The sequence below is a fragment of the Polypterus senegalus genome, chromosome 5 (assembly GCF_016835505.1).
Source record: "Polypterus senegalus isolate Bchr_013 chromosome 5, ASM1683550v1, whole genome shotgun sequence".
In the NCBI taxonomy this organism is placed as follows: Eukaryota; Metazoa; Chordata; class Cladistia; order Polypteriformes; family Polypteridae; genus Polypterus; species Polypterus senegalus.
This window is the reverse complement of record NC_053158.1, coordinates 109,351,708-109,366,665: the sequence shown is the minus strand read 5'-3', so window position 1 is coordinate 109,366,665 and position 14,958 is coordinate 109,351,708. Positions and strand designations below refer to the sequence as shown.

The following is a 14,958-nucleotide window of genomic DNA, read 5'->3' as shown; positions in this document are numbered from 1 at the left end:
TTACCATGTACAAAGATTTCTGTGTTTCAAGGCCGATGTCATGATATAACCAAATTTTTTGCACATGTTGACAGTCTCGGTTTCTGTTGTGACATTGAAGGATTGTTCTCGGCCTTGGGTTGTGTCTGCTACACAACAGCAACGTTTACCCTTCAGTACTTGTTGATTATCAGCACACATGAAAGAAATGTATGAGAAAATGGAACTGTTGCTGAAGCACATTCAGTATAGCAGGTACATTGCTACAATGGAGAAATGATACCAGGGCAACTGGAATCCGTCAATGCTTGATGACTACTGTTGGACACTGAAACGTGATGCACCAGACATTGAATACAAAAGAAAATCAGGAGCAAAACTATTGAATTTAATCGCTTATGCAAAACATAAATGTGACTAAATACTATACGTTATTGTCAGTAAACATATAAATGTCTGTTTTTCAGAGTTCCTATGTGATGCACTATAACCAAAACTATATTTGTGCATACCCAGTAGGTACCTGTCATAATCAGCAAAACCTTTTCAGGAAGCAAGACTTTTCAAATGTTGAAGCAAGACTTTTCAAAATTGTTGTGCAGTGTATTTTGCCAGAAAAATATCTGGCTTTTTCGTTTAGTGCATGAAGACATAAAGAAACTGTTGATCTACTGTATATTTTACTTATTGCAAATTTGTAATATTTTAGTGTGATTTTTGACATAAGGTGAACATGATGAAGAAGAACAATGATTTTAGAAAGTGAATCAAACGTTTTTTTTTATTCAGGTAGGGTGATGATTTTTATCAAGAAATGTATTGTATATTAATATTTGCTCCTTTCATATTGACTTCATTGACCTGCATCATGCGTCAAGATGCTTAATTAATCATAGTTCACTTTGTCTGTTGTTTGAATGATAAGTGTACTAGCTGGTACATAAAACTCAAGACTGTCTACTATTTTTCCAAAAGGAAGCAACTGCTTTGCTAAAAAAAAAATTTAGGTTGTTACTTTCAACTTTTGCAGACTTTGAAAGTGCATTATATTAGGAATATTTCTGTTGCCAAAAAAACAGTACTACTGTAATTTTCCACTCTACACCTTCACTAGTGATGAGTGAAATGATTTATGTGAAATTGTAGTTTTGAGGAAAACAAAATTGAGAAACAAATAGTATATTGTAACCAACAAAATTAGCACCATTATCATATATACTGCTTTCATCTCATCTACTACTTTTTTCTCTAAGTGCAAAACCATGGAGAAATGTATTCTGGTGCAAAGGGTGAAAATGGAGCTCAGATAGAGAACACAGGTGCTGATTCTCTGGTAAAATCTTGACCTGGGTACATTGCCACTGGTGAGCCTCCAAAGGGATCCTGGCTTGGATTAGCTTATAAAGTTGGGGAAAATGAGTGCAAGATGGTCTACCTCTCTGATCACAAATGAGCGGCAAATGGAGGAGCCAGTAGTGTGAATGTGCTAGTAGGCAGTGCACAAGGAAGATACCTGCAGCATGGAGTAATTCTTGGAACTTTAAAAACCTACTGTAATTTAAGGGAGTTCCCTCATTTCACAATTGCAAAATCACAAGCAACAGGAATTTTAGGGGCAATTTCATGAAACTATGCAAAAAGAAACTGTTTGTTTCATTACTAATTGTCACTATTTGAATTTGTGAATGCTGTGTTTGATTCTACTTTAGGAATTAAAAAAATAAACAGGTGGAATTTGTAAAAGCTTTCAGACTGTATTTAACAGAGATAAGAAGCTTATAATTTGTATTTTGCAGGCAATGATTCAAGAAGTCAAGTACTCTGTAAACATGAAGTATCGGGAGATTCAGGAGAAGCTGAAGCAGGATGAGGAGCACTCATACCGACTGATTGAGGCAGAGAGGCAGAGTATGATATACCAAATCCATCATCAAACTGAGTGCAGCAGTGCAGTCAAGGATGCTGCACACAGTCTCACCACAGAACTTAACAACATCTTATCTTCTAATTGTGACAGCATTTCTCAGCTTATGGTGAGGATTAATGTCTCCCCAAATGATTCTTGATTGTTTTTGCTTTATCTTAAGTATATACAGATTATGCATTGCAGTGCTGCCCAAGAATATTTTATAAGTTTGATTAGCGGGTTGGATAAATGTTGGATAGATGATTTGTATGTTTGTTTGGAAGTTTGTGTTCATTCATAGTTCATAAAACTTGATCTAATCAGTATTATGTGGCCTTGCAGTGACTGTTATAAGAATTTTCATGAACGTTTTGGAACACCATTTCAATTTAATTAATCAACTGTGTTCTAAGTCAATATTATTAATGATTTATTGCTGGTTGGTTAAATTTAAGGTATTCTTATTTCAATTCCAAACCACCCCTACTCATAATCATGGTAGTTTTTCTAATCTCAAAGAGAATAATTTGTTAAGATTAGAGCCAGTTATCCCAGAAACATTTTTTTACAGATTCGTTAAATATTTATAGTATCAGATGGCCAAGTACCCCATAATTTGTATGACTTAAAGTCTTAATTTGCATGCGATTCTCAGGATTGCACCAGCGGCCTACACTACTTCTGATTGGTGAACATGCCTCATGCTAAAATGATGTCATTTAAATGACATTTTAATCTACAGTACTGTACGGAGATTAACTCTGGTGAAGTAGAGAGTTAGGAGTACCATTATAGACAGAGGTGCAGGTCAAGTGAGGTCTGAGGCCTGCTGATATAAATTGAGTATCCAGTAGAAGTAAGCATAAATTAGGACTCATGGTAGAAGATAAAATGCATTCCTTAGGAATGTAGCAACTTAATGCTTTCTTGGTTTTGTTAATTAATATGGTAATTCTATGGTAAATGATGTTATGTTTTAAAACATGTTTTAAAATGAAATATGTTCACAAGTAGCGATACACTGGGCGTAGATAAAACTAAGGGTACAAGCAGAGAGATCCAGGAGTAAGAAACACTTGACAGGTTACATCTAGAGCACTAAGTGCTGTTTTGGCCCCTATATTACAAGAAGGGCTTTTTCCTTTCTCTTCTTATTTTCTTTCTAAAGTCCAAGCTACAGAAAAGCTTGTAAAATATAGCTAATATTGACATACAAGTATTATAAATTTGTTACTAGGTTTTGATTTTACTCACAGTTTGTTTGCTGTTGTCAGGTGAAGGCAGATTGGCAAGGGAATGCCAGCAACAAGGGCACCACTAAGTTGTCACAAGCCTAGGGAATGTCCAACAGTGTCTTACATAGGGCTGGTGGGAAGGGGGTGGATTTTGTTCTCCCACTCCTCTTTACAAAACTCTGCTAGCTCTGTGAGGTTTGAGGGATGTGTTGCACGAACAGCCTCCTTCAGGTTCTGCCACAGCAATTATATGGGATTCAAGTCAGGGCTTTAGCCTGGCCATTCCACGACATGGAACTTATGCATCCTACGCAATTCTTAAGGGGGCTTACTTCAATATTTAGGATTGCTGCTCTGTAGAGACATTTCATTTGTGACCAGTTTGAGTGTTTGAACTGTTGGCCTGACGTTCTATTTTCTAGTTCTTTGATTTTTTATTGATGACAAATTATCCAGAGTCAGAGCAATTGACAGTAGAAATGGGATATGGGATGAACTTCACCATGTGCTGAAGAGTAAATTTAATCTGACCAGTTTACGGTCAAGAGTAGCCATACACTTGGTGTATGGCAAGAAGCAAGCTCAGTGGACAGTACACTGGTGCTTTGCAAGGCTCAATCACACAGTCAATCAGAAAAAAATGTGCTGCATGCAATCCAGCAACATAACCCTATAAATAATGTGTTAGTTTAGTTTTAATCCAGTTATTTGTGATAGATATTAGATTGAAACAGTGTGACCTGATGGCTCAGCAGATAGAGTACATGCCCTAAAGTGGCTCAGATTGGGGATGGAAAAAAGGTTGCATGTTATTTACTTCACAACACACGAAGAGCTAAATATTTTTTGCTATTTGAGAAATTTTACTGGCATAGTTCTAGAATTTCAGTGTTATAACAGGTAATCACACATACACTCACCTAAAGGATTATTAGGAACACCTGTTCAATTTCTCATTAATGCAATTATCTAATCAACCAATCACATGGCAGTTGCTTCAATGCATTTAGGGGTGTGGTCCTGGTCAAGACAATCTCCTGAACTCCAAACTGAATGTCAGAATGGGAAAGAAAGGTGATTTAAGCAATTTTGAGCGTGGCATGGTTGTTGGTGCCAGACGGGCCGGTCTGAGTATTTCACAATCTGCTCAGTTACTGGGATTTTCACGCACAACCATTTCTAGGGTTTACAAAGAATGGTGTGAAAAGGGAAAAACATCCAGTATGCGGCAGTCCTGTGGGCGAAAATGCCTTGTTGATGCTAGAGGTCAGAGGAGAATGGGCCGAATGATTCAAGCTGATAGAAGAGCAACTTTGACTGAAATAACCACTCGTTACAACTGAGGTATGCAGCAAAGCATTTGTGAAGCCACAACACGCACAACCTTGAGATGGATGGGCTACAACAGCAGAAGACCCCACCGGGTACCACTCATCTCCACTACAAATAGGAAAAAGAGGCTACAATTTGCACAAGCTCACCAAAATTGGACAGTTGAAGACTGGAAAAATGTTGCCTGGTCTGATGAATCTCGATTTCTGTTGAGACATTCAAATGGTAGAGTCAGAATCTGGCGTAAACAGAATGAGAACATGTATCCATCATGCCTTGTTACCACTGTGCAGGCTGGTGGTGGTGGTGTAATGGTGTGGGGGTTTTCTTGGCACACTTTAGGCCCCTTAGTGCCAATTGGGCATCGTTTAAATGCCACGGGCTACCTGAGCATTGTTTCTGACCATGTCCATCCCTTCATGACCACCATGTACCCATCCTCTGATGGCTACTTCCAGCAGGATAATGCACCATGTCACAAAGCTCGAATCATTTCAAATTGGTTTCTTGAACATGACAATGAGTTCACTGTACTAAAATGGCCCCCACCGTCACCAGATCTCAACCCAATAGAGCATCTTTGGGATGTGGTGGAACGGGAGCTTCATACCCTGGATGTGCATCCCACAAATCTCCATCAACTGCAAGATGCTATCCTATCAATATGGGCCAACATTTCTAAAGAATGCTTTCAGCACCTTGTTGAATCAATGTCACGTAGAATTAAGGCAGTTCTGAAGGTGAAAGGGGGTCAAACACCGTATTAGTATGGTGTTCCTAATAATCCTTTAGGTGAGTGTATATAGTAGTAGATAAGCACACTCACTATTATCAATCAATTTACAAATGTACAGAGGGAATGTGCAAACCCCATGCAGACCCTGGCAGTGTAAGTGATCTGCCAAAGAAGAATGACATTTTATTTCAGGTTTAGAAGATGAAACAAGACTCAAAATGGAGTATATGCCATGGTCAAAACCAAAGAGACGAAGAGATCTTTCATCAAGCCAGAAACATAAGACAAGAATCAGAATTGTTAGCCAGAAAATAAGTCAGAAAACCAAGAAGAAAAATACAGAAAAGTGCACTTAAAGACTTTTAGAATTATCCAAACACGGATACTGAAATGGCACATAATCTGATTTTACATATGGTCGCGCCAATGATGTCATGTGAGAAAATTCCTGAAGACAATGTTTCAAAAATCACCATAATAGTACAGCCTATCAACATTCAAGATAAGTATGTTGAGATAAGACATTAAAATATTTCAACTTTGTCAGTAAGAAAGGTACAACAAATTAAACATTTGTATTAAATTCCTTTACCTCAGAAATCTCAGAGTAGCCTTCAAAAAGTCCTAGGAACTCCTCAGGAAAGCAAATAAAAATGAATAAAGAACACCAATCATAATAGTGAAGTAGGAATGACAGCTCAGCGCTAATACTTTTTTTTATTTAACTTGCTAAACTTTATGCTGATTAAAACTAAATGTAAACCTACAATATAATGTCTGTTCAATTCTTGTCACTTAATTGCACGCTACACATGTGCTTATTGCTTCTTCAGCAGCTGTCACAAAACAACTGAAGCACACTCATGCATGGTGATACCGGCAGCAGCAAGCAATATTTCTGCAAAGTAGCACAGTACTTTTTTAGAAATAATGCAGTAATTATTGCAAAATAATGCTATATGTTTGCAAAATAATTCAATATTTAAATGTTTATATTTTTTAGTGTCAGGAATAAGCTTCTACGTACTTCCATACTTGGTTCTCATCTTGGTTTTCCCCTCAGATGCTGGCTTTCACTGCGCCATACACTATGCCACAGTTGGCTTTCAACTTCTTTTTCACCCTTTATGCAGGTTACTACAGCTTGGGCATAAATGAAAGATACATTGAAAGGTCTACCATTAGCTTATGGCTGACATACTGGTTTAATTAAGGTATACCGCAAATAACAATTTATTCAAGGTGGCCATGTAAAAATTTTGATTTAGGCATGAAGTCACACAATTTACTATGCCTTGGCAGGCACATCCAGGGATGAACGCAAATGCAGCCATCTTGTGACTAGATTCATACATGACTCACAGGTTTAACTCAGAAGAGGGCTTTACATAAAATTTTTATACTAAAACAACGACAAATAACATGCACACGTAAACAAATCTGATGTAATGAGTTCTCCTCCTATTTGATGAACCAAACGTCAGAGTTTCAGAATTTCATGTGTTCTAAAGATAAAGAGCATGGCATGAAAATGAGTCAAAGGGTGGAGTTGGGAAGGACAGGGAAATCAACAGTGCACAAATATGATGACACACCTTGTGGCCAAAAGCCCCTTTTGGCTTAATACATATGGACATAAATTACAAGTGTGACTGCCTGATCAATTAACACAGGATATTATTACTACAATACAATTTCAATTTCAATTCTTTATTGTCATGTGTACAAGTACAAGTACCATGTACAATGAAATGCTTGATTGCATGTGCCTCTGCAGACAGTGAACATAGACAAAAAAACCACACACAATAAATAAATGAATATAAATAAGTAAATAAATAAAAACAGAATCCTAGGAATAAATAGAGACAGTGGCAGAAGTATATATGCAGGTAGCAGTGGAGGTGACACAAGGTTACTGATTGTTCATGAGTCTGATTGCAGTTGGGTAGAAACTAGTGCTGGGCGGTATGACCAAAATTCTATATCACGGTATTTTTCAAAATTGTACCGGTTTCACGGTATTCAACTGTATTTTTTTCCCATGCATGAGTTAACCATATTTTCCACTGCAATTACTGCAGTAGACTGGCTAAGAATAACCTATTCCTCTGTCATTAGAATTGTACATTGTACAAAAAAACATTTTAATGTGCACACAAGTATTAATAAAGATTTGCATGGCCCCATAAAGTGATAGTTTTTAAGGAGGGGGGCACTAATGAGGCACTAATGAAGAGAAGGAATCACATTGCATGACAGTTGCAGTCAAAATATAGAACCTTTTTTATTCAACAAATTTTGCAAACTCAAACTAAAATTTTGACAACATATTGTCAACCATCCAAAGAGGCATTTAGACTTACTAAAATATCCAGAGGTGCTTATCAAAAGTTGTATTGCACTGAACATGTCTTAGAAAAGGAATAAATACTAAATATTTTTTGTGAACCAACTACACTTTCTTCATCCATCCATCCATCCATTATCCAACCCACTATATCCTAACTACAGGGTCACGGGGGTCTGCTGGAGCCAATCCCAGCCAACACAGGGCGCAAAGCAGGAAATAAACCCAGGGTAGGACGCCAGCCCACCGCAGAACTACACTTTCTGTTAATGTTAACAATCTCTGTCCACTGACATGTTAAAGTGATTTTTTAAACAACTTTACCATCATTAAACTGCATAATATTTAAACTAATAAATAACAACAATAAAATAAATAATAGTGCAACTTCAAGTAATAATACTATTACTTAAAAACGTGATTGCACGACCGCGGGGAGTTGATGAGGTGATTAGGGCATGTTGCACCCGATCGTTCTCTATTGCTTCATCGGATTACCGCGGCGTGTGAATAAGGCGCTGCGCCCACAGAGATGTATATTTATGGGCCAGCAGGATAGGGGCAAGCAAAAAAAAAAAGATAGAGCACAAAGGGGTTAAAGATGGGAAAAGGCAGTCATGGGAGACGATACAGACACCAGGAAGGTGATGGCAGCACGAACTGGGGCTTCATAAGGGAGCACACGCTGAGGCGATCTAGGGGCTGGTTCATTAACAGTCATCCACTGACTAAGTGTACAGAGTGGGGCAAGTGAAATGTAAGACCTCCTAATGGATCTGAGGAGCAAGTGAGTGAGCGCAAAGGAAGATGTGGGAGGTGTGCCGACCTCGGATGGTCTGACTGTGCAGTGTGGCGGCAGCCAAGACGGGAGTTGACAGAAAGCAGTTAGTGCTGTAAAGGCCCTGCCAGCAATGCCCGTAAAGGGTGAGCCGTGGAGACAGAAGATGGTGTGCTGCGATCGGGCGAGGAGAGAGACTGCATTTTAACCTGTATTTTAACGGATTTATTTATTACGGATTTTATTCCCATGTTTCACTGGTTTTATGGATTTGCTATTTATTTGGGTACTGTATTTTTCTGAACACTGCACAATGGACACTTTTAGTTTAACTTTTCACTGTTTTTAACAAAAGCACTTGAGCACTTTCCACCATCCTTTGGCTTCAATGAGATTTCTCATCTCATCTCGGTCATAACTATCGAGGTGTTGGTTCAACAGACTCCCATGTGGGAAGGGGGAGTCTGTAGGGGACCGGCATCATCACACTATTACACAGTAACCAGGTACATTACACAGTATTGGAAAAAAAAATAAAACAATTACAATTTGGCTTGCAGTGTTATCCAGTAGTATAGAAACAGTATTCACACATTTGAACACATCTGGGGCCTCATGTATAACGCCGTGCGTAGAACTCGCACTATAACATGGTGTAAGCACAAAAGCCGAAGTGTGCTTACGCACAGAAAAATCCAGATGCAGGAATCTGTGCCTACACCAACTTCCACGTTCTTCCGCTACATAAATCCCGATCAGCGTGAAAACTAACGCTCGTGCACGCGCTTTATGTAACGCCCCAACTCCTCCAAGAATTGCGCCTCTTTGAATATGCAAATAAATCTAAATCGCCCTTAAACTCAGCCTTCTGTGAAAAGACAATGGGAAAAGCACGGGGGAAAATATAAGAATTTCAGCGAATACCAAGTGGAGGCAAAGGAAAAACATACTATTTGTTCAAATAAACCGTGGTATAATCAACAAAAGGAAGTTGATCGAGTGACATAGCGTGCTGGAGAAACTTGAAAGCTCATATTCACAAAATCGCACAGTGCTGGAAAAAAAAAAGAAGTCACATATCAAAGTCGCCGTGAAAAGCCGAGTTGTAGCCCACTGTCTGAGTGTCATATGAAAGCTTATTAGGGAACAGAGAAAAAAAGGCACACAGTGGCGAAAAAGCACGAAATGTCAACTTCAATCTCGACATTTCCACTTTAATCACGTAGTTTATTTTGTCATTAAAGTAGAACATCATAAACTTCATCTTAAAATTGTTTAATTAACCAGTTTCTCAAATCATATCGTAATTAAAGTAGCACGTTAAATGCTTTGTTTTGTATTTGATCTTCTATGTGCCTATGTGTGTGAATCACTACTTGCTTCTTAAACCGGCTCTCTTCCTCCAACTGGACACAGAATCCATTACATTCGTGATATTACAGCTCTTTGAATAACTAAAATACTGAGATGTATACATGATATCATTTTCATGATGATAGGAGTTAAAGCACGTTATTAAACATGTGTTTCACTTTGATGAAATAATTTATTGCAGCAGTACTCAGGGGCGGCTCTAGGCTTGTGGTGGCATTGGGCAGAGGAAGAATCGGTGGCTCCTTCGCCCGCCAATGTAAGTAATGTAGTTTATGCACGGTGGATGGCCATGTCCGTTGCGTATACTGCATAGCCGCCTCATGCTCATGACACAAGCATTTAACTTTTGCCGAAATTTGTAGCTGTGTTTTTAGCTGTGTTATTTTCTCTTTCTGTTTTATATTCAATATATATTGGCGTAGCCACCACTGCAGTCCTTGCTTTTCTTTCCCCAAATACCCAATCACAATTGGGGAGCGCCGATTCTTCAGAACATTTAAGGAACATTGAAATATCTTCGTAGTACATGTTTAATTATTCTATCCTTCATGACACTCCCAGTGAAGAATATAGATTATTTAAATGAAGTTAAAGTTTTATCTGTATAATATAATAAACATATTTTGCTGCATTTCACCTTAAAAATGATATCGTCATCATATGTAAATATGCGCTTTATAAAGTGGCTCAGGTTGTGCAATATTATAACTGTAGTGCAAGTTTACAGTGGGGTAATTGTACTTATAAGTACAAACAGTTCTACAAGGAGCAATTGATTGAGTGCGTTTATAGTTCTTGGGATGAAACTGTTTCTGAACCACGAGGTCCGTACAAGAAAGGCTTTGAAAATTTTGCCGTGGCTGAGACAGCGTGTACTTGAAGCTGTAATTCTCTTTCCGATCAGCTGCTGCTGTGATTCACACTCAGATACAGTGATATAAATACTCTGAGTGGTGCAGTGAGAGTAATATGGAAAAAGATGATCCACTGTGGCAACTCCTAACGGGAGCAGCTGAAAAAAGAAGAAGAAGGTGCAGTGAGAGTAACAACGCTAAATCAGTTATGGTATTTGGAATAATATGGCTATTCCCTGGACCATTATATTGTTACAAGTTAATTACAAATCAGATGTGTTACACTAATAAACAATATGCGGTTAGTTTCAGTGTATTTATAAAGCCGCATCAGAAAAATAAGGTGTAACCACACAGGAACAGTAGCACTGCTTTAACGCTGGGTGCCGCCAGTCTGCAAAACCAAGCAGAGAACTTGCGTACGACAAGGTATGAGGTACCGTGGAAAAGTGCGTGGCTTTACGCCAAGTGTAGGTTTTATACATCGCGATTTGAACGTGGAAAAGTTCTTACGCAACATTTCTGTGCGTACGCACCGTTTATACATGAGGCCCCTGAACTTTTAAAACCAAAGTATCTTCAGAGAACAGACACAACACCTTTTTTTCTTCAAAATTTCTTCTGTGTCATCATCTTCAACTTTACCATCTGCTACAGCTTCCGCTTAGGAATGTTCTCTGTCCATTTTTACTACTCAATTCTTCCACTAACATATGTACTCTGTTGTATGCCCGTTCCGCGGTGCTGCAGTGAAAAAGATCCCCGCTTAAACAGTGTTTTCTGCTGCGCCACGTTCCGAAAGTTGTTTAGGCTATTTAAACCGGTGTTCCGGTATAAGAAAAATCCATATCATAACAAAAATAAAAAATGTTTTTTGGTATACCACCCAGTACTAGTAGAAACTGTTCCTGAGCCTGGAGGTGTGTGTCCGAATGGACTTTAGTCGCTTCCCAGATGGGAGGGGTGAAAAGTGATAGTGCAGGGTGGCTGGGGTCCTGCCTTCACTTTCCTGAGACACCATGTAGTGTGGATGTCATGGATCGCAGGGAGCTGTGTGTCCGTGATTTGCTGTGCTGTGTTCACCACACACCGCAGAGCTCTGCAGTCCTGAACACAGCAGTTGCTGTACCAGGATGTGATGCATCCTGTCAGGATGGATTCCACAGTATACCTGTAGAATCTGCACAAGGTTGTGGGGGACATCTGGGCTTTACTCAGTCTCCTGAGGAAGTAGAGGCATTGTTGGGCTTTCTTGACTACAGCCGCAGTGTGACTTGACCATTTAAGGTCATCAGTGAGGGTGACTCCAAGGAACCTAAAGTTGCTGACCTGCTCCACAGCCTCACCTCCAATGTAGATGGGGCTGTGCTCTGTTGCCTGTTTGTGGAAATCCATAATCATCTCCTTAGTTTTGCTAACGTTGAGGGTGAGGTTGTTGTCCTGACACCATTCTGCCAGGAGTCTGACCTCCTCTCTGTAGGCCGTCTCATCGTCCTCCCTGATCAGACCTATTACAGTGGTATCGTCAGCAAACTTGAGGATGGTGTTAGAGCTGTACTTAACTACACAGTCATGGCTGTAGAGAGAGTAAAGCTGGGGGCTCAGCACGTTACCCTGCAGGGTGCCAGTGTTGATGGTGATGATGGAGGAGGTTTTTCCACCAATATTCACTTGCTGAGGTCTGCCGGTGAGGAAGTCCAGTACCCAGTTGCACAATGAAGAGCTAAGCCCCAGATCCAGGAGTTTAGCGATGAGCTGGGATGTCCACAAACAGCAGTCTGGCATAACAGTTCTTGTTCTCCAGATGAAAAAAGGGTGGTGTGAAGTGTTATGGAGATGGCATCCTCAGTGGACCTGTTGCAACAGAAGGCAAACTGGAGGGAGCCCTTGATATGTTCTAGCACCAGCCTCTAAAAGCACTTCATGGCTATGGGAGTAAGTGCTACTGGGCGGTAATCATTAAGGCAGTCTACTTTATGTTTCTTTGGGACAGGAATGATGGCTGTATGCTTGAAGCAGGGAATAACAAATCACCAAATGAGCTGTGGAGTGTAGTCTGCTCACTGCTACCTACATTCATCAAAGCAGATCAAAACAGAAAATGGATATGCTTATTAGGAAAAGTAAACCAAAAACAATCATTTTACACTGGGCTGCTAGCTGTTTGACAGAGACACCGGCATATTACTCATTCACATAATATTCTCTGTTTCTAAAGTTTTTTTTTTTTTTTTGACAAATAATGGCTCATATTTGAATATGATTGATTTCAGCTCCTACCTTTTATAGTCATCTGGGATTATATTGTATTTCTAATTATTTTTAGATAATTTAACTCAAAATGTAGAACAAATTAATCATGTGATGATGTATTATCACAGCAGCATATGCTTAACAATTTAACCATAAAGGCAGGGAAATTGAGACAATCATGCTATATGTCTAGTTAACCTATAACATACATAACAATTTATTTACTACTTTTGTGACCCAAATTGGACTAAGCAGGTTTGAAGATGTCATGTTACATTTTAATTTGGTTTATCATTGCTTATTTTCAGACTATTAGTTAAATGTTTTGGTTAAAAATACATTTCATGATCATTAGGGGACAGTGGAAGTTGGAAGCAAAGCTCACATATTCATAGAAAATATTTTATTTTTTAGAGATACGTGATTATTAGTGATGAGCGAGCACCAAAGTGTTCGATTCGAACACATCGCGATGTTCGTGTGCTCTACCGAGCACCCAAGTATAATGTAAGTCAATGGGAGATAACCAGGCACCCCCTGCTCTGAAGAAGGGAGGGTGCCTGGTCCATTGGAAAAGGTCAGAAAGTGACAGAAACACCAGCCAAATGGACCGGGAACAGCATGGAGACGATGTCTGGATGCATCTTGGACTTCCAAGTCGCTGCTGGGAGCCAGTTTGTCCGAGTTGTACGCCACTTTTACAGAATGACAAAAACACGCCCAAAACCTCCCAAAAAATCAATTTTACAGGAAAAATGACGCTCTAAAACATTATATACCAGTGCCTGCAGGTGAGCTGACGCTCTAAAACATTGTCGGGCACTAATTGCGCGAATTTTCTAGGGGCGCTGCGAAAACATTTGTAAAATATTTAAAATTGCTAGTGTTTTTGAACTTTTGGTTGATTAAAAAGATAATGTTTTAAAAAAAATATGTTGGAAAAACAGATAACGGAACACTTACGGAAATGAAGTCTAAGAAACGTGAGAGACTTCAAATGATCGACAAGGAAATGCGCGTCTGTCTTTCGAAAATTGATCCTCGCATCAATCTCATATGTGCTGAAAAACAATCTCAACGTTCACATTAATTAAATTTAAGATTTATTCTGTGATTCCTTTATTAATAAAATATCTTTCAAACTTGTAAAATTAACTGTTTTATTGGCGAGTCCATAGATTGTGTTGTCACGACTTTATTTATGGGCAGTCCCTCAGGTGCGCCGCGACTTTGGACTTTTTGGAAAAAAGGTTGCCTTTCACTGCTCTAAAACATGATATGGGAGTGCCTGCAGGTGAACTGATGCTCTAAAACATTATATGCGAGTGCATGCTGTTCAGCACCCGATGACGTGTTCCGGCCAGCCAATCACTGTAATGCCAACACCTGACATACCTACTGGCATTACAGTGAGAGCAGTACTTACCTGCCCCTTGATTGGCTGTCTCCAACCCGCGAAACGTGCGGGGAGGAGACTCGAGCATGGCGCACGAGCACATGTGGTGCTCGTTCGAGTAGCACCATGCTCAGAGCATAGTGATGCTCCAGCCAACACGTTTGACCGAGCATGCTCGCTCATCACTAGTGATTATTAAAATTAGAAATAAAAAGGTTTAGCAAATGAATGATTTGATTAATGATTGATTTCAACACAAGTATAATTACAACCTCATTCTCATCACTCTCTTTTTCCTTTTACAGGAGATAAATTCATTGAAAGCAAGGTAAGAAATTTCTTATTTGTTTTGTTTAATTTATTGGATTTTAGTGTTCATTCCTCTTTCCACAGTTCAGTGTCAAAATTATGTGAAACAAATACAATATGCTGTACATTTTATTTAAAAATATACTTGAACTTTTCCTATGCTTAGTTTACCAACAAAGCCTATAGCCATTTCCCTTTATTGACTGTTCTGCAGGGATTGTTGGCTCCATGAATGGACCGAATTAAGTGTTTTCAAATGTACAGTAGACAGGTCATTCCACTTATAGTGCCACCTTGAAGCCACAACAGTGACTATAATAACCACAGACAGTCACCACATAAATAGTAATTTTATATTTGGTTTGCATTAAAGAATTATTCAGAACACAATTCACAGTTCCACTGGGAAACCCCATTGTAAAACTGGCCTGATGGAAGCAACTGTAATGATTAGGA

The 14,958-nt window shown here is 39.1% G+C and overlaps 1 protein-coding gene across 1 annotated transcript in view; it reads left to right on the top strand.

Annotated features, from left to right (window-relative positions):
* The window catches only part of LOC120529436 (zinc finger protein RFP-like), a 50,991-nt gene that overhangs the window by 17,994 nt on the left and 18,039 nt on the right, over positions 1–14,958 (top strand). Inside the window, exons 3-4 of the mRNA XM_039753226.1 lie at positions 1,776–2,012; positions 14,499–14,521. Coding sequence (XP_039609160.1) covers positions 1,776–2,012; positions 14,499–14,521 — 260 coding nt within the window. The remainder of the gene's footprint in view (positions 1–1,775; positions 2,013–14,498; positions 14,522–14,958) is intronic.